The sequence below is a fragment of the Zeus faber genome (assembly GCF_960531495.2).
Source record: "Zeus faber genome assembly, chromosome: 2".
NCBI classification, from domain to species: Eukaryota; Metazoa; Chordata; class Actinopteri; order Zeiformes; family Zeidae; genus Zeus; species Zeus faber.
The window spans coordinates 28,645,765-28,664,939 of NC_137189.1; the positions used below are offsets into that span (position 1 = coordinate 28,645,765).

The 19,175-nt window shown below is 41.8% G+C and overlaps 2 protein-coding genes across 4 annotated transcripts in view; one reads left to right on the forward strand and one right to left on the reverse strand.

Annotated features, from left to right (window-relative positions):
* Nucleotides 1-119: 119 nt before the first annotated feature.
* Nucleotides 120-14,882, reverse strand: f2 (coagulation factor II (thrombin); the record flags this gene model as incomplete). The annotated part of the gene is made up of 15 exons (XM_080023837.1): nucleotides 120-272; nucleotides 1,697-1,767; nucleotides 2,310-2,488; nucleotides 4,202-4,375; nucleotides 5,017-5,184; nucleotides 6,049-6,175; nucleotides 9,353-9,451; nucleotides 10,236-10,529; nucleotides 10,942-11,075; nucleotides 11,256-11,364; nucleotides 11,574-11,639; nucleotides 12,035-12,059; nucleotides 12,975-13,054; nucleotides 13,291-13,371; nucleotides 14,810-14,882. The coding sequence occupies 15 exons, from the start codon at nucleotides 14,880-14,882 to the stop codon at nucleotides 120-122; spliced, it is 1,833 nt and encodes a 610-aa protein (XP_079879963.1).
* Nucleotides 14,883-17,780: 2,898 nt separating this feature from the next.
* The window catches only part of fbxo3 (F-box protein 3), a 13,196-nt gene continuing 11,801 nt past the window's right edge, over nucleotides 17,781-19,175 (forward strand). For all 3 annotated transcript variants that reach the window (XM_080022186.1, XM_080022187.1, XM_080022188.1), the window contains exons 1-2: nucleotides 17,781-17,876; nucleotides 18,672-18,761. In XM_080022186.1, the coding sequence (XP_079878312.1) occupies nucleotides 17,785-17,876; nucleotides 18,672-18,761 (182 nt within the window). In that variant the 5' untranslated portion in view covers nucleotides 17,781-17,784. The remainder of the gene's footprint in view (nucleotides 17,877-18,671; nucleotides 18,762-19,175) is intronic.

The window sequence follows — 19,175 nt, forward strand, 5'->3', positions numbered from 1 at the left end:
AATTATCTGAACCTGAAAAATCCTGTTATTCTATGCGGGTTAATATCAAATTTGTCCAGTTTCCGTTATGGCCGTATACCATTGATGTAGACGAGCGAGCCAAAGAGCGTTGAGTCACTCTAATCGTCGTCTCCTCCCACGTTGCTGATGGCTTTTCTGATCCACCTCTTCATGCGGAACAGATGTGTGTAAAATCCAAACTTGTTGTCCCTGTCGCAGCCCTCGCCCCACGACACGATTCCGATCTGGTACCAGCGCTGGTCCTCCGGGCTCTGAGAGGACACGACACAGACACAACATGGAGGCTTCCTTTGGTAAGATAGTCTAGGAAACCCGGCTACTTAGGAAAGGAAAGGATACATCGTAGTTAGGTTCCTTTAAAAAAAAAAAAAAAAAGATTATGATAAAAATAATTTTGGATCATTTAAATGTTTCATAATTTATAGCCTATATACCATGATAATAATTTACCCTGTCCATAGTATTGCATGTTGTATATTCTGTATATTTTTACATAAATAATATTTTTACAAAAATATTTTATATTTTTTATATGTCTTGACTATTTCTCTCTTGTATTTTTTTGTAATTAAATTTTTCATTTAGCAGACACTTTTATCCAACCAAACACACATTGACCATTGGAGCAACCTTGAATTTAAGTGCATGAGCACCTGTTGCTAAATTCAACCAGATACAAGTGCAAGATGCTGTAAGGAATCAGAATAAAAGTTGTGTTATGAAAGTGTTTTTGTTTGTTTTTTAAATCTCAATTTTTTTTGGACTTATGTTTTTTTTATGCTAATCGTCTGTAGTACAAATTTCTCGTACATACAAATGTACCTGGCAGAATAAACAGATTCTGATAATATATTTTTTTTTATATTGTATCACCAGCATCAGGGTGAATCTTACTAGATATTTGTGATGGGCAGGCTGGGCGATATTGACAAAATGTAATGTCGGAATATCTTTGACCGAATGGCTCAATATTGATTGTTAATTCCACTGAAAAAGAATAATAATAATAATATAAATTAGCCTTTTTGTTGGAAGATCCAAATTGCAAGGCTGCGCTAATTAATTAGTTCCAGCAGAACAGCCGCTGTGTTCATCACAACAAGTTTCAGAGAACTATTGGTAGTGATGAAAGGTTTGACTCTTTTTTTGAGATTCATTCCATTTTCTTTGCTCAATTGATTCAATTGTTTTAACGCATGGTGAGCGAGGGAGGACTTCCTGAACATTGACAGAGTTCATTATTTTCAGTTTGTGAATTGAAGTTTCACTCCCTCGCCCCACTCATTTTTTGGAGTGACTCCTGAGTCATTTAACAGACGGGGTCGCTACGATCGAATTGTGACATCGTGTTTAGAAGGCCATAATAATGAGCACAGTTCTTCTTCTTTTACTGGTTAACAGGATAGTGGTATAGTGCCGTGGGATTAATTTATTGTAAAAAGTGTGACGTGGAAGGAAAAAAAGGTTGCAAACACTGGTCTAGTGACCTCTTGAGATATCGATGAAATCATGTTGTACCATGATGTACCAGAAGGTTACATAACCTAGTGTGTATTTTACGCAATTTACGTAGCTTAATTAAGCATCTCACATGGTGCAACGTATCGTCCTCCTTCCGCCCACTCACATCTACAGGATGGACCAACCAGTCTTACTGACAGGAAGTTGACCTCACCTTCATCACAAATGGTCCACCGCTGTCTCCCTCACATGCATCACCTCGCCTGTCATCGCCAGGTTTATAACCTGAAACACAAACAAACGAATACTCAAATGGATACACATAGCAGTGGATTAATTTACTCTGTGGTGGGATTACTTCTTAAAAATGTCATTCATAGATCATTCGATAGAACACCAAGTTCTCAGTTAATCTAGTGGCAGACTCAAAATGAATGACTACATATACAGTACTTGTACTACTACTACTACTATTATTAGTTATAGTATTACTGTTACTAGAAGTAGTACTCCTATTACTTATAATATTACTGCTAATCCTAATATTGGAAGTCATTCCTGATTTAAGAATCAGAAACAGAATCAGAGTTCATTCAGCCAGGTATATTTAAATCTATGAGGAATTTTTCCTGGTGAGGATTGGTGCATTTCTAAAGATAAATAGTGTAAAAAAAAAAAAAAAGAAGCTTAACAGTTAACAGTCTTAAAAAAATGAAAAAGTGCCAAATATAATAAAAAAATAAAACTCCAAAACTTACAAAACAGAAAGGGTCAAATACAGTATATAATAAATATACAAAATATACACATGCGATTCTGTTGTTTACCGGCGCAGAACATGTTGTTGGTGATGCGGATGGAGGTGGAGGCTATGCAGGTGTCCTGGTCCACGATGGGGAGGTGGATCTGCTGCAGGACCGTGGGCAGGTTTTTAGTCGAGGGGTTCCAGCTCTCCCTGAGGTTCCCCCAGCCGGACACACGGCCCTTATGGCCCTCAAACATCAGCCTGGAGAAGAAAGAAAAAATAAAATAAATAAATTATCCCACTTAGACAGCGGGAAAGGTTTGATTTAGAGATTCCTAGAGATGAGTTTTCTCTTCAGTTCTGTTTTATTCTATCCATCAGCAGTAGCGCTAAAAACTAATTTTATTGAGAAAATGTATCCATTTACTTTGAGGCAAAACAATGTCCATTGATGTAATATTTAATAATAGTAATTATTATTCATTTATAATGATCTATTATTCATCAATTAATAAATAGGGGCCGTATTTACCTTTATTAATTTATTAAAGGTCCAATTATTATTAACAATTGTTATTGTTTGACAGCCCCTTATTGTTATTGTTCGGGAAAAGATTCTCTGAATTCTCGGAAGTCTAAAACTATTTGGAACACCAACTTCTGAATAACACACGAACACGGTACATCTTGTTTGAACCGCGCTGTCACGAAGACCTTGTGGTTGACGTTTCATCCAAATCGTAGATACTAGCGATAAACCAACCAAATCTTGAGTGATTTTAACACAGACGAGCCAGTACATCTGACGCCAAAATATGTCCAACCCAACTAAAACTATCTGGTAAACATACTTCGGCATACAGTAAGCTATGAACACGGTTGAGGCGTCGTTTAAACCACTATGTCACAAGGATGTCCTGGTTGGTATTTCATCCAAATCTGAGCAGATATTATTGAAAAACATTGAAACAACTTTGATCCCAAATATTGAGTTGGTCTTGGTTAAGTGACACGTCACACGTCTTGTCCTAAAATGAACGAGATGAGATTAACAGAAGACGCTTTATGACATCATCATATCATTTACTATAAATGTACAGATTCCAATTGAGAATGTCCAGTTGGACCGTGGACTCTGCGTGGACTCGGTCACTCTGTAGTGTTTCAACGTTCCCAAACTATCGATTTACGTGTGTATTTAGCTTCTTACCTAGTAGATATCAGTAGATTTGTGAGACTTAATGTAAAAAGATTAATGTAAAAAAATAATAAAAATGAATCCTTAAAAATTTGTCACTGCAACCACTCGAAAAAACCTGAAATGTGCGCCTGAGTGATGTATTCAAGATCCAGCCAGTCGTCAGAAAAATAGAAGCCGTGCGATGGTTATTACCCACAGAAATACCAAAACGCTTTTCATTTTTTGAAAATGTAATCCAAGTAAAAAACTCAACAAATAAATGACGTGCCCGACACAGCACCAAACGTCCAACCGTCACTGAGAGTGCAGCTCTATTTCCACAGACAACATGGTGAGTTGTAACAATGAGAAGTTGTGGTTTACAGTCAAACATGGACAGTTGTTTTAAAGACAGGAGGATTGCACCTTGTAGACCGTAAAGTGGTTGCTAGGCCAGACGAGCAACCAGGAGACAACATGCTGCATTCAAGTAAACTGGGAAAATCCTGCTGCCCGGGAAACTGTAAAACGTACCCAACACCGCTAAACTAGACCCTGTGTATTGCTTCCTGCACCTTTATTTTATAAATTGTTATTACTTTTTTGTAGGGGGTTAGTCTGTGGTATATTTCGTATTTTTGTTTATATTTGGTTTTCATATGCTGTTTATTTGTATGTTTACCTTTTTTAAAGCTAATGTATTATGTTATTTTTGCTGTATATTTCTCCACTGTATGTATGCTCTCGCTTGTGGATGAGTGACATCCAGTCTCCAGTGACTGTGTGTGTCTTACACCTGGGCGACCTTCTTGGAAGGGAGGCAGATTGGGTGGATGCGCTCTGAGAACTCCACTGGCCGCCGCAGGTGGAGCAGAGCGACATCTCTGTTCAGGTTCTCCCTCCAGTCATACTTCGGATGCACAATGATGTCTTCCACTGGAAGAATCCTCTCCCGGCCTTGTTCATACCTTGAGTAGAAGAGGATGCAGTAAGTTTGGGTGGCTGGTTAGTTTAGGCGGGTGGAGCAAACTGAGGGGTGGTTTAGGTGAGTGAAGAAGAATGAGGGTTAGTTAAGATGGGTGGAGCAGACTAAGGGTTAAGTTTAGTTAAGATACGATAAAATTTTATTAGAATCAGGAGATACTGAGACTTGGGGTTAGTTTTCGGCAGGTGGAGCAAACTGGGGGATAGTTTTTAGTGGGTGGAGCAGACTGGCGTTTAGTTTTGGGCAGGTGGAGTAGTCTGGGGTTATTTTATCTGTCGTAGACTGACGGTCAATTTAGATGGGCAGGATTGGGCGTTACTTTCTCGGCAGGTGTTTTAGTTTTAGTTTTCGGCGGGTGAAGCAGGTCTGGAGGTTAGTTTCCCGGTGGGTGGAGCAGTCCGGGGGTCAGATTTTGGTGGGCGGAGCGGACTGGGGAAGAGTTTCTCAGTAGGTGGAGCAGACCGAGGGTCAGTTTTTCGGCTGGTGGAGGACACATAAGGTGTTAATTTCTCGGTAGGTGGAGCAGACCAGGTCAGTTTTTTGTGGGGGGAGCACACTCGGGCTTAGTTTCTTGGTAGGTGAAGCAGACCGGGTCAGTTTTTTCGGCAGATGGAGAAGACTGACGTTGCCCTGTTGTGCTTCCCCAGGCGGACCAGGATGTCGGATTTGGAGAAGTTCTTGTTCCAGGGTGGGTATAGGATGCAGTGAGCCGCGGTCAGAACCCACTGGTCACTGATTAGACTGGCACCGCACAGCAGCTCCTGGGGACGCCGCTTGTACAGCATCACCTGCCTACACACACACACACACATGGACATGCACACATTAGAGGTGTGGAAAGTTCTCGATTTTAAGATGCATCGCGATGCAGATGTGGACGATTCTGCATCGATGCAGTGATAAAACATAATCTGGAGATTGGAAATAAAATTAAGCCTACATGGAAAAAAACTAAAAAATAAATAAATAAAACAGACCTAACCGTTCATTTATAATTAACAGATTGTATTGTGATTAAAATAACAGCCTACAGGAAATTGAATTATCTCCATTGTGTTGGGAAAGCTCTGGTGACGAGGGAGATCAGGAGCTGCAAAGCAGCTGGTCCGGACAGCATCCCTGGACATTCTGAACACCTGTGCCACCCTGCTTCCCCAGTTTTCATCATATTCAACCTCTCCCTGGCGCAGGCCTTGGTGCCCATAGAGAAAATTGGGGATGCGCTAAATGGAGAAGCATCAAGATGCATCGAGAATTGTTGACAGGTGAATCTTAATCGAATCGAATCGTTGCGCAAGTGAAGATTACAATAGACAAACACTAACATATAACAACATGCACACACAATAAAACAACACACACATACAATAAAACAATGCACAAACACAATAAAACCACACACACTCACACATACACACACACACACACAATAAAACAATAGACATTATATATTATATACATTATATGACACACATGCACACACACACAACAACAAAAAATACACCGATATGATAAAACAACACACATTAAAACAACACACGCGCACACACACATTTAAACATAAATGCTAAATAAAACAACACACACAATAAAACAACACACACTTTGATGCTAGTGTGATTGTTTGAATGTGTTTGCTGTTATGCATGCAGTTACCATGGCGCCGACGACTCCTCAGCGTCGTCTCCTCCCACAATGCGACTTCCTCTGTATGACTCCAACAGGTCCTTCTCCTTAGCGTCTGCTTTCCCCACCTTCTCAAACAGGGGGCGCTCTCCACACACTGCACTCACACACACACACACACACACACACACACACACACACACACGCACACACGCACACACACACACACACAGTTTTACTTTGGAATGCAGATAGACAGAATGTCAGATTTGTATATAAATTAGTATGAATTCACACACTATACGTTTGTTTTCTTGTATGCTTGTCAATGAATACAATTTGTAGTTTAGATTATATCTAAAATAATCTAAACTAAAATAGTAATTATTAAAAAGAATTATCACAAGTATAAATGACTATATTTTTTTCGGTTTCATATGTATTCTTGTCCACTAAATATAAAATAAGAGATTTAGTTAAGGTAAAAAACAATGTCAGATTGAGATAAGATTTTCCTCACAATTCACAATTCAAAAATAAAAAATATAAATAGTGTAGCGCCCCGGGGGTAATAGTGGGCTGCATTTCACAGCGTGCCCTGGGGTGAAGGGGGAGGAGATGAGGTGACAAGACATGCTTCCTGTTGAAGTTCGTCAGGAGTTGTTTGAGTGTTTGTATAATAAACACATTCTTGTTTTACCACTGGAACAACTCGTCTGGGTCATTTCCATCTCCCCTCGCTGCATGCTTCATTGGTGTCAGAAGTGGGATTTACGAAATGTCTAAAATCAGGGAGATGAAAGACTTTCCTCGAGTGCCTACAAGTCGGCGAGCGAGGGGCATGGGAGAAGCTGCTTAGCCCAGCCTAAGGCGAACGAGCAGTGAGTTCGCACCCCCCCGAGGAGCCGCCGAGCAAGATGACGGCGACCTACCAGATGGGTCCAGCGCTCCGTGACCAACGGTGAGTCAATAGGACATCGCCACCTATGCAACACCACGGAGAAGAGGAGTGGAGGATCCCGCTGTGAGACTGCCATCGGCGAAGGATGGCGGAGGATGGGGCGGTCGCGCCATTGTCGCGGTTTGGTGGAGAGGAGTGCATAGAAACCTACCTCATCCAGGTTCAGCTGGCTGCTCAACTTAATTTCTGGACGACAGAGGAAACTGCTGTTCACGTTTCCCTCTCCCTGGAAGTCAAAGCGCTATAAATCCTCATAGACCTGCAGGCAGAGGAACGGCTCGACTGGCCAGCAATTGAGAGGGCATTACAGTATTGTTCGGCAACCAGATTTACCCTGAAGATATCAGGGATCAGCTTGTCAACCGCTGGAGGGGACTGGCGGAGAGCATGTGTACGTATGCTGCGGACCTTCGCCTCTATGCGCAGCACGGGTATCCTACCTTTGATGCAGCAACACAGAAGGAACTTGCTCTCTAAGCCTTCATCCAGGGGCTACGTACAGAACGCCTCCGCAAACACATCCGCTTTGACAGACCAAGGACCTTGATAGCGGCCCAAACTGAAGCAGAAGGGGTCGAGGTCGAGCACGTTCTGTGTACCGGGGAGCATTCTCCAATCGTGAGGCATCAGGTGTGGAGTGTAGACCACCATGGCAGGAATGGGGAAGAGGTGACCCGGCAAGCCAGCCCCACTCCCACACCGCAACCGGGGAGGCCAGTTCGGCAGTCCATTGGGGACTGCTACCGCTGCGGGAAGCCAGGCCACATCGGCCGGCAGCCCGGGGGTCCTCCACACCACAGCTGTCAGCAGAGACCAGGCAGGCCATGGATGACCTGTTCAAGAGGAGCTGCGAGGGTCTGGAGGCTGACCAGAGGGGCCAACTGCGAGAGCAACTGGGAGTGTTTTCAGACATCTTCGCCGCAAAGGTTGAGGACTGCACGCACAACTACCTGGTGCAACACAACATCGACACCGGAGATGGTTGCCCCATTCGCCTCCGCCACCATCATTTGCCCCTAGCCAAGTGGCAGGCGGCAGAGCAATTGATCAAGAGATGGTGGAGGCTGACATCACTGAACCTTCCAGTAGGCCCTGGGCAGCCCCAACCGCCCAGTGCTGGCCTACCCAGACCCCCAACGACCGTTCATTGTGGACACAGATGCCAGCAACGTGGGTCTCGGTGTGATGCTTTCCCAGGAGGGCGACCACGGTGAGCAGGTTGTTGCCTACAACAGCTACTCTCTCGGCCAACCGAAGAGGAACTCCTGTGTGACCCGCTGTGAGCTGTTGGCCATCATTTGGGGGCTTCGCCACTTCCGGCCCTACCTCTACAGCGGAATGTTCCTCTTGTGCACTGACGACGTCTGGCTCCTCAACTTTAAGAAGCTGGAGGGCCAGCTGGCCCGGTGGCTCAAGGCCCTGCAGGACTATGACTTTGAGATAGGCCTTGGCGGACGCTGGGTCCCAGGAGAGGTGGGCCTATGAATCCTGCTGCAGGGGAACGGACTTTGCACCAGGGACTCGGTGTGGGTCTACTGTCCAGAGAGACAGAAGGTTCTCTCTCCCAAACTGTTGAGCCAGTGGGTTGGGCCTTGCTCAGTGCTGGAACAGTTGTCGGACAGTACGGGGTGTAGCTGGTCAAACAGAACCGGGTGGTGGCCCCTTCATGGTGACCGGCTCGCTCACCACCGGCCCCTGGCTCCCACCGGGGAGGTGTCGGGAGTTGAGGACCAGCTCTGTGCGACCATTCCAACCTCTGTTGCCATAGGAAAGCACCAACGGCAGCACTGGCTTCCCCAACACCTGCGGTACTTTGTACTTGATTCATGGGTTGCTGAGGACAGCTAACCTCTTGGGTGGGGGCAGTGTAGCGTCCCGGGGGTAATAGTGCACTGCATTTCCCAGCGTGCACTATGGGGTGATTGGGGAGGAGATGAGGTGAGGATCCAGGGGTAACAATTTTTTTTGGCTAAGACGTGCTCATCAGGAGTTCGTCAGGAGTTGTTTGAGTGTTCGTATAATAAACCCATTTTTGTTTTACCACTGGAACAACTCGTCCATGTCATTCTCCCTCTCCCATCGCTGCACGCTACAATAGTAAGTAAAGTAGTAAACAGCCCAAAAAGGAAAAAAGAAACAAGTAATACAATAATAATAATAAAAAATTATTGAAATAAATAATAATTTAATATTTTTTCCACAGCTGAGTTACAAAATGTTGTGATTTTGTAGAATTGCGCTTTGTTTTGTAGAACTAAAGCTACTGCAACCCGCAAAAGGTGGGGACTCGTTTCTGATTAGCTGTCTGTGACGTCCACGAGACACCAAGCAGCCAATCAGCGGCTGTGAAAGAGCTCGGTGGGCAGGACTTACCGTCCTCTCCAACTCCGAAGCTTCGAGAGTCGAAGAAGTTATTTTGTGTCGACAGAACGGAGCGTTCTCTGCCCTCTGATAGCCTGTCTAACTGCTCATCTGGACAGACAGACAGACAGACAGACAGACAGGTTACACTCAAAAAACTAACATGTCATAATTAATCTAATATAATATAACATAATCTTCATGTTATCTAATCTGATTTGATCTGATCTAGTACAATATTGTCTCATATAAATGAATTATTTAAAATTCCTTTAACAGGCTTCAAACAGCTTGTCAATGTTAGTTGATTTAATACAAAAAAAATTATAAATATTATAATCCTTTAAAAAAAGGCAATTAACAAAGGAAGACAGACCATTGCAACACATTTGTGGGAACTTCTGCCACAGTGCTGGGAAGAATTTTCCCAACAGTATTTGATTTCCAATGGCTGTTATCGTCTGCAAAAGGTGGCTACTTTGGTGGGTCAAAAAAATTTGAATTTTGTGAAATAAAACCGTTCCATGATTTATTTTCTATCTCCAATCTCCAATATTATAATCCTTTTAAAAAGTATGATTATTTAAATGTTTCATTTCATATTATTCAACCCTCTTGTTTACACACCTTTTGTATGTTTTATGCATTTTTTGGAGTCCCGGTTCAAAATAATAATTTATAATGATAATATAATTATAAATGATAATATAGTTATAAATTGTATTTCTTATGTATTTTTATTCATTATAATTATTATTATTATAATTATTATTATTATTATTATTATTATTATTATTATTATATATTTTTCATATGTTTTATAATAATAATAACAATAACAACAACAACCTTATTTCCTATGTCTACTTCCACCCTGATTTAACATTATACTAACCACATATATCCAGATCGCAGTAGTCCACCGTGACGTTGCCGGAAACCTTCACCAAGCACCAGGGTCCTTCCGGGTCGTTGTCAGGGTTACGACACTTGTTGCCCAGCAGACTGACCTCGGGCAGGAAGTCCTTGCCCTTACTGAAGGCTTTTGCCGCCAGCGATGCCCAAGCCAAGCAGGTGTGCCCACCCAGAGTCATTGACAGGTCCCCGGTGTAATCCAGACCATTTTTGGCCAAACACTGACTGATCCGAACCTTCTTAGGGGCCAAAGTGGGAGGGACGAACAGCTGACCTGAAAGAGAGGGAGAGAGAGAGAGAGACTGTATAATATGGAGTTTATTCATTCTTAGTTCACTCTAAAAATGTCCCCCTCAGTCAGTCACCTGCAGTACCTCTGCTCCCCCCTCCCGCCCACACTTCCAGAACCTATGTGTTCCTCATCACACTTTTTACAATTAAATAATTCCACGGCACACCACTAACTGCTTTGGCTTCAACTTTTCTTAGAGTGGAATTTAAAACATTTTCACTGCACCACCTGACAAGCTCTCACAGCGCAGTGGTTGAAAACACTTGTAGTCCAATATGTGGCAGGGCTCTGTGTACAGGGTACAACTACAACAGCTAGTAGTAGCAGTACAGTAGTAGCAGTACTATATACACATACAATATAGTAGTAGTAGTATTTTATAGGTACTACTTACCACATACTGGTACTCTACAGGCCTCCTTCTGCACTGTCGGGTCTCTGGTGAAACACCATGGACCTGGACCTCCATCTGGATTACGACAGAAGTTCTCCTTCAGGATGCTGTTTGGCTCCGAGGCATTGAGCTCCCTGGAAGACCACAGATGGGTTAAGAGACAGACAGGTTTGCAGACAAAGAGACAGACATACAGGTGAACAGACAGACAGACAGAAACAGACAGGTTAACAAACAAAGAGACAGACAGGTCATCAGACAGACAGACAAAGAGACAGACAGGTCAACAGACAGACAGACAAAGAGACAGGTACCTTGATATGGGATGAGGAAAGTTGCTTTTCCAGAGCTGACATTCTCTTCCAGACACAGTGATGTTCACTGTTCCTTCGTAATTTGAACCAGAACCTGCCATACAGTGTCCTAAACACACACACACACACACACACACACAGGCGCGCGCACACACACACACACACACACACACACACACACACACACACACAGGCGCGCGCACACACACACACACACACACACACACAGCGTTGAGTGCACTTGAAGTGTAAATACTCTCCAAACACTTTCTATTAAAAATAGAATATGGGGAAATGTGTAAAAAGTATTTTTTTTACCTTCAACACATTCTCTGACAGAGTCGATGTTATCCTGTGTCCTCGGTAACTCAGTGCCTCTACAGTCTGGACACGGAGGGATGGAGGGAGGAAGGTTGGATGAATGAGGGAGGAGAGAGAGAAGGAGTGGGAGGCGTAGATGGACAGAGGGAGAGAGGGATTGATGGGTGGATGGATGGATGGAGGAAAGGATGGATGGAGAGATGGGTGGATAGACAGAGGTGTGTGTTCATTTAGCCAAACCCTTTCTAACCCTCCCTGCGTCTGTCCATCTCCCTGCCTGTCCTACTATCTATCTATCTATCTATCTATCTATCTATCTATCTATCTATCTATCTATCTATCTATCTATCTATCTATCTATCTATCTATCTATCTATCTATCTATCTATCTATCTATCTATCTATCTATCCATCCATCTGTCGTGTCGGTCTGTCTGTCTGTCTCAAAAAGTACTTACCCATGTATTTCTTCCAGAAAACTTCCTGAAATAAACAAGAGTTTTCAATTAGATGACAGTACACATTTTTTCCTTACTCTGATTACTACTCTGTTTACTGCTCTTATTATGACTACTGATATTAATACCATTACTATTACTACTTGGAATACTATTACTTGTAATGCTGGTACTACAATTGTAAATTGTCCAGTTTGTTTTGAAATATAAGCAGTCAAGTTTCCAGTGAATAACCTGACATGGTACAAAGCTAAGCAGTAAACTGCCAGAGGTTTAAAAAAAAGTACAGGATATCGTAGAACTGAAAAATAATGTACATTTCAGAGTTCTAAAAAAAGCCCCTTTTCAGGGAACAAGTAATGGGTTAACAATGCACAGCTAGCTGTTCTGCAGGAATGGAAGTAATTCCATTCCTGCAGAATATAATTCCTGCAAATATATGACATGAAGCCTTGAAATTTGATGCAAACAATTCCTAAAGGTGTCCCAACTGTCGTTGAGTACTTAAAAACCCTCTGTCTGCATACATGCAGTGTTGGAACGGACTGATTCACCCTCTGAAGCGTTATTTGGATAATATGAGGAACTGCAGGAAGTAGAATATTACTATCATACTGGCGAGGAAAAACACAATTAACAAAAGAAGACAGAGCATTGCAACACATTTGTGGGAACTTCTGCCACAGTGCTGGGAAGAATTTTCCCAACAATATTTGATTTCCATTGGCTGTTATTGTCTGCAAACGGTGACTACTTTGGTGGGTCAAAAAATTGGAATTTTGTGAAATAAAACCATTCCATGATTTATTTTTTATCTCTAATTGTTTATGTTCAATGCTTTAGACGTGTCCAAGCAGCACCACATGATGAATTCACAAACTATCAGAGTGGAATTGAAGAGACTAGATTTTGAATAGAATTGAACGGAGTAGAATCTCACCGTCTTGTCGTCCCGCTCAAACACTTCTCTTGCTTCCTCGTGATCGCAGATTTCCTCCACACATTCTCTCTCCAGGTTCCCTACGAATACCAAATACACACAATACTGAAACACACACTTGTACTTTTGACCTATTAATTATAAATAATTCTACACACACTTAAAGCATGACAGTGGCCATTTTTAACCTAAACATAAACAGGGGAAGTAACGCCATAGAAACCAAAGTTTACCACATATTTTATTTCACGTTTAAGTGATTTCATGAGAAGATTTTGTGATCAATCAGCTGGTCGATAAATGACTCAACACTCACCAGCTTTCAGCTCTTCAAACATCTGATTGGCTCTTCTGTTCCTCATCAAAACCTGCGACGCATCCTGTCGATCAATGAACACTGAGAGAGACAGACAGGCAATCAGACAGAAAGAGAGACCGTTTGTATACCATTAACATACGTTTTATTGTTACCGTCACCATTACTGTCATAATTACCCCTGTTGTCATTGTAACCGGTGTAAGCCTTGAATATTGACAGGTTGTTTATATTAATAAGTTGTTGATATTTCTGTTATTACTGTAGCTGTATGTTCAAACGTTTTTCCGTGCAAATGTAGCATGTTAAATTGAGAGTACTGCATCGAGACATCAGAAACAGGTGTGTTTCCACAATTTCACAGCAGCTAGGCTAGTTGATCCCATCTGCAGACATGTATTTAGCTAACACAGTTAGCATGCAGCCCCTCGCTATCTCGGTTCTGGACACACAAGGAGGAAATTGGTGTCTGCCTTCACATCTGAATCTGGGTAGGAACAACAAAAAGCAACCTCTCCCAAAATACTGGAGTGCAGAGGCAATGGAAGTCTCTGTGCTCAGCAATGGAATTCACCAATCGTGAACCTTTGGGTGTAAACTTTTCCCTCCACAGCAACCTCGGGAGAAATGTAGATGCATTTACCACGACCCGCCACCGGTGGCGCGGTTCAACAAACCTCCACAATCCAGAGCCTTCACCTTGCGTGTAAACCAACCAAAACGCCACCTGCCTGTGTCGCCAAGAAATAATCTTCATTACAGCCATAGTTGGCAAGGCTCCTGTTTTCCCGGGGATTCTACCCTTTTTTTTACCCTTTACCCGTCTTTCCCACTGTCTCCCGGTTCTTAATACCCCATATTTTTTATATTTCTACAAAAAAATGTAAAAAAAACTTGGCGGCGCCACCCATCTCCATTTCTTATTTTCAAAGCCCAATGTTGACAGGTATGATTACAGCAGCAATTATCTGTCATTAACACATTTTAACAATGAAAGTTTCCATGTTGATTCCCATGGAACCAGAAAGCGTACGCATTTCTTGTGTTAATGAACTTGACCAACTACCGATCATATCTCAGGAGGCTGCAGGGCCAATGACATTTTAGGGGTGGCCGTGGCCTCCCCAGGCCACTCCCCTAGAATCGCCACTGGCCCTGGGTGTATTGTTTAGCGAGATTAATAACATCAACAGAAATTACATTTAAAAAAAAAAATACGAAGAAAATGTTTTTGTTTAACACTGGCATGATACCAGACATAAATATATATATATATATATATATTTTGATATTTAAATGTAAGTTACTTTTATGTTTTTTTCGCTTTTTCATTGGAGTGGGGGCTCCACTGCCCTTTATTGACTGCTTCCTCTACTAATACTACTTGGACTACAACTGTTAGTCCTATGGGTTATACTACTACTTCTGATACTACTGACTTTACACTTTTTGATACTTGTCCTGCTATTATATAATAATGATAATGATAATGATAATAACCTTAATAATAAGTCCTTACTGTGTTGGGCCAGGCAGCTCTGCAATAGGAGCAGTGTGAGCAACAGGAGAGCAGGTTTGGTCGGTGGTTCCATGATCAGATCATCCAACAGACACGGCTCCTTCCCTCTATCTGCAGCAGACTGAATCCCTCTCTCTCTCCCTCCCTCCCTCTGTCTCTCTCTCTCTCTCTCTCTCTCTCTCTCTCTCTCTCTCGCTCTGATTTATATTGACCAATGAGTCAGAGAGTAAGATGAGTGGAAGTAATCCATTACAACTACTCACATTAAAGTAAATAAGTCGATTGTACTACCTCCTGTTTCTGTGGAGTGATTCGCTGCATCGCTACTCTGTTGCTGTTAACAATAAACATTAAACCAGAATTTAAACTATTAAAATAAGAAAATAAGGATGTAAATGAAAACCGCTTTGTTTAGAGGTTCGGATCTGGCAGATGGTTGAGGCTAATTTTCTGACTCAGCGCAATTTAGAACAAATATTTACTCCCAGATACTGAGGAACAGTCAAAGTCCTTTTACAGAACCAGTAATAAACAGAGTTCTTACAGTTTATAGAGAACCATTAATATACACCACTATTAATATAGAACTATTAATATACATAATTCTACCAGTTAATACAGAACCATAAATATACAGAACCATCAATACGCAGAGTTCTACAGCTAATATAGAACCATGAATATATAGAACCAATAATATAGAACCATTATTATACAAAGTTATACCAGATTATACAGAGGCATTAACAAGCTGAAGTTAGAGTTAGAGTACAACTAAGTACTACTAGCACTAGTACTACAGCAGTGAGGGTTTCTGTGTTTCTCACTTTGTGTTGAAATGGGACAATCAGCAAACAGGACAAAAGTCCGTCCACCCACACAATCAATACCCACATCCATCTGAAAGTTCAACTGAACTAAAGCCATTAAATTCACCCTAACTGGACATTAACACAAATCCAAATCTGTTTTAATTCAGTCTAAATCTACTGTTGTTAAATTGTCCATTATCCTGTAATATACTATACACGGTATATTTATATTTATATTTATTGAAACCAGTGTTTCTGGTTTTTTTTTTTTCTGGCTCCAAGCATGACACAACATAATATGATATAACATATGTAACATGACATTTTTTAATAACAAGCCTAACCCTAATATTATACGGCTCCCTCATGAAGAAGGCCCAGCAGGGGATGTACTTCCTGCGGCAGCTGAAGAAATTCAACCTGCCACAGACAATGATGATGCACTTTTACACTGCAATCATTGAGTCCATCCTCACCTCCTTCATCACCACCTGGTTCGCTGCTGCCACCGCCAAGGACAAGGGCAGACTGCAGCTGGTCATTGGTTCTGCAGAGAAGGTGATCCGCTGCAACCTTCCGTCCTCCCAGGACCTGCACGCCTCCAGGACCTTGAGGCGGGCGGGAAGATTGTGGCTGTACCTTCCCACCCTGGACACCACCTTTTTAAGACTCTGCCTTCTGGCAGGAGGTTGCGGTCCATCAGGACCAAAACCTTGCGCCACAATAATAGTTTCTACCCTATGGAAGTGGGGCTCACCAACAGGCCCCCTGTCCACCCTGACCCCCATTGACTGTCTCTATCACACACACACACACACACACACACACACACACACACACACACACACACACACACACACACACACACACACACACACACACACACACACACACACACACACACACACACACACACACACTATTACAGTACTACACTTTTATTTTTATCTCTCTTTTTTGGTCTTTACTTAAGTGCACCAAACTCACCAGAAGGAATTCCTATAGTATACTGTATGTAAGTGTACCTGGCGAAAAGAAAACAATTCTGATTCTGATTCTGATCACATGACACATAATGTAACATGAACAATTATAACATAATATACATGTATAATATAACATGACGTAAAATGATAAATTATAACATGATATAACACAGTATAATAAATTATAATATGACACAATGTAATATAACATAATATAACACAGTGTAATAAATTACAACATGATATAATATAACATGACACAATGTAATATAACATGATATAACACGGTATAATAAATTATAACATGATATGACATGTCATGTTATAACTAACATGATATAACCAATTCCCTATACTTTAGTTTGATTTAGTTAAGTTAGGGTTGTGGTTTAGTTTCCTTTACGTTTCATTTTGTGGGTTTACCTAGAACTAATTGTTAGCAATATTGTTAAATTAATATATTATAACAATCGAATCTATTGTTAACGTATATTATATCGCTCAATTTGGCCCTGTAATTAATTTTTAAAACCACAATTCTGAATGAATCCACACAATTCAACTTAAGGTTTTCAGAATATAAAACATTTTTTGATTTTTTTTGTTTTTCATATGCTTTCGTTTTGTTTTTTTCCGATGATTGTATATTATTATTATTATTATATATTATATAATAATATATGTTAAATATGAACCAAAAAGTGAATGGGTGATGGGAACATATGGGAGTTGTTTTTGTGCAAAACAGGTATAAACCAGTATTTCCCATGCATGCAGAACAATAGTGAGTGGACTTACTGAAGTAAAACCTCAGAGTTTGATCAACGCACTGTAAGACCATCTCAACCTTTGCGCTAAAGACCAGCGTGCGTGCGTGCGTGCGTGCGTGCGCCTGCGTGTGCCTGCGTGTGCTCGTGCGGGTGCGTGCGCGCGCGTGTGCGTGCCTTCGCTGTGTGAACGCGGTGACAGTTGGGTTCGCTCCTTTTCAGCCAGGGCGGCTCCCGACGAGGGAGGAGCGTCGTCTGTTTCTTCAATGCGGGGAAACACTTCTCCGGCGGCGGGAGGCAGCAACTTAAACGAGCAGCACGACGCGTGTGTCTGTAAAACTTGGCAAAAGAAGAGCGGCTCGTCACCCGGAGACCCGGTCCCCCCCAACGGTAGGGTGTAGAAAAGCAACATGGCGGCTTCCGTGGAGTTGCGGCTCGACACTCTGCCTTCTGACCCGCTGCTGCTCATTCTGTCCTTCCTGGACTTCAGGGACCTGCTCAAGTACGCACTGCGCCGCCTGCCAACACACACACAGACGCTGCGTTTTTCTGCCCATTTCTCCGTTGCGTTCTCGACGGCGAGCGGGTCACACGAGTTAGCGTCGAGTTAGCAGCGCTAGCCCACAGACCGGAACACAGTGAACTTCCCAGCTAGCATCTAGCTTTCATTAAATGAAAAGAACAAACACGAAAATGGCATCAACGGGAAAATATACACGTTGGAAAATTTTCAGAAAAAGTCAAAAAACCCATTTAAATCAAGATAATGTCCGTAGCATTTGCGAACCATTATCTTAGCAATGATAGCCTCTGGGCTGGTTTGTTGTTGTTGTTGTTGTTGTTTATGTTTATACACGCGGTACTGCAGGGCAAACAAATAATGAGGCAGGGGGGACTGTGCGGTACTTAGTTATTTAACAATATGTTTAATGTATGTAATGCAGTCTATTTACTGTATAGTATGTTGTACTGTTTAATACCATACATGACATTGTAATGCTGGTTTATTTGAGTTTGAAGGCTGCTTAGTACTTTTATTTTTAAATGTAAGATTTTTTTTACTTTGACACTATGCTATCACACAATTTTTTTTGTATTACGTCACTCCTCCATGTCGTCCCTTTATTGTTTGTGGTTGTTTTGGTTAAATGTGGTTGGAGTACTTTACATAAAAAAAAAAACGTGAACCAGCTTTTTGTAATGGGATTGTTATGTGTAAATTGATTGTATTGATATTGTACAATGTTATTATTTCCCGTTTAAGGAAATGATGTCATGTGTCTTGTCCCCCGTTTAGCTGTAGTTTGGTGAACAGGAGGCTGACTGAATTATCTGCGCACAACCCACTGTGGAAAAACCTCTGCTGCAAATACTGGCTGCTGACAGAGTGAGCACTGACACCTTTCATCTGTACCGTGGAACTTTGATATGCTCAAACGCTTTATGTACAGACTGAAACTTGTTCATATATAGTATATACTGTACACAGAAACCTTAATGGAACTTTTATATGCATACTAAAACCTTTAATTTATACCCTGAAACGTTTATATGAACATAAAGCCCTTAATATATACATGTATACGTGCACTATCACTATACTATACATATATATACTATATATACTATACACCGACGCTCCGGTCGACTTTGCACATTTTAGTATTGTTTTCCGTTTTTTATCATACTGTCCGCCAAAAAAGCATTGGCAGTTATCTCTTACAGCCGCGATGCACTCGTGGATATAAAAACTTCCCTGGAAGAACAACTTTGGGACTTTTTATCAATAGACTAGACTGCC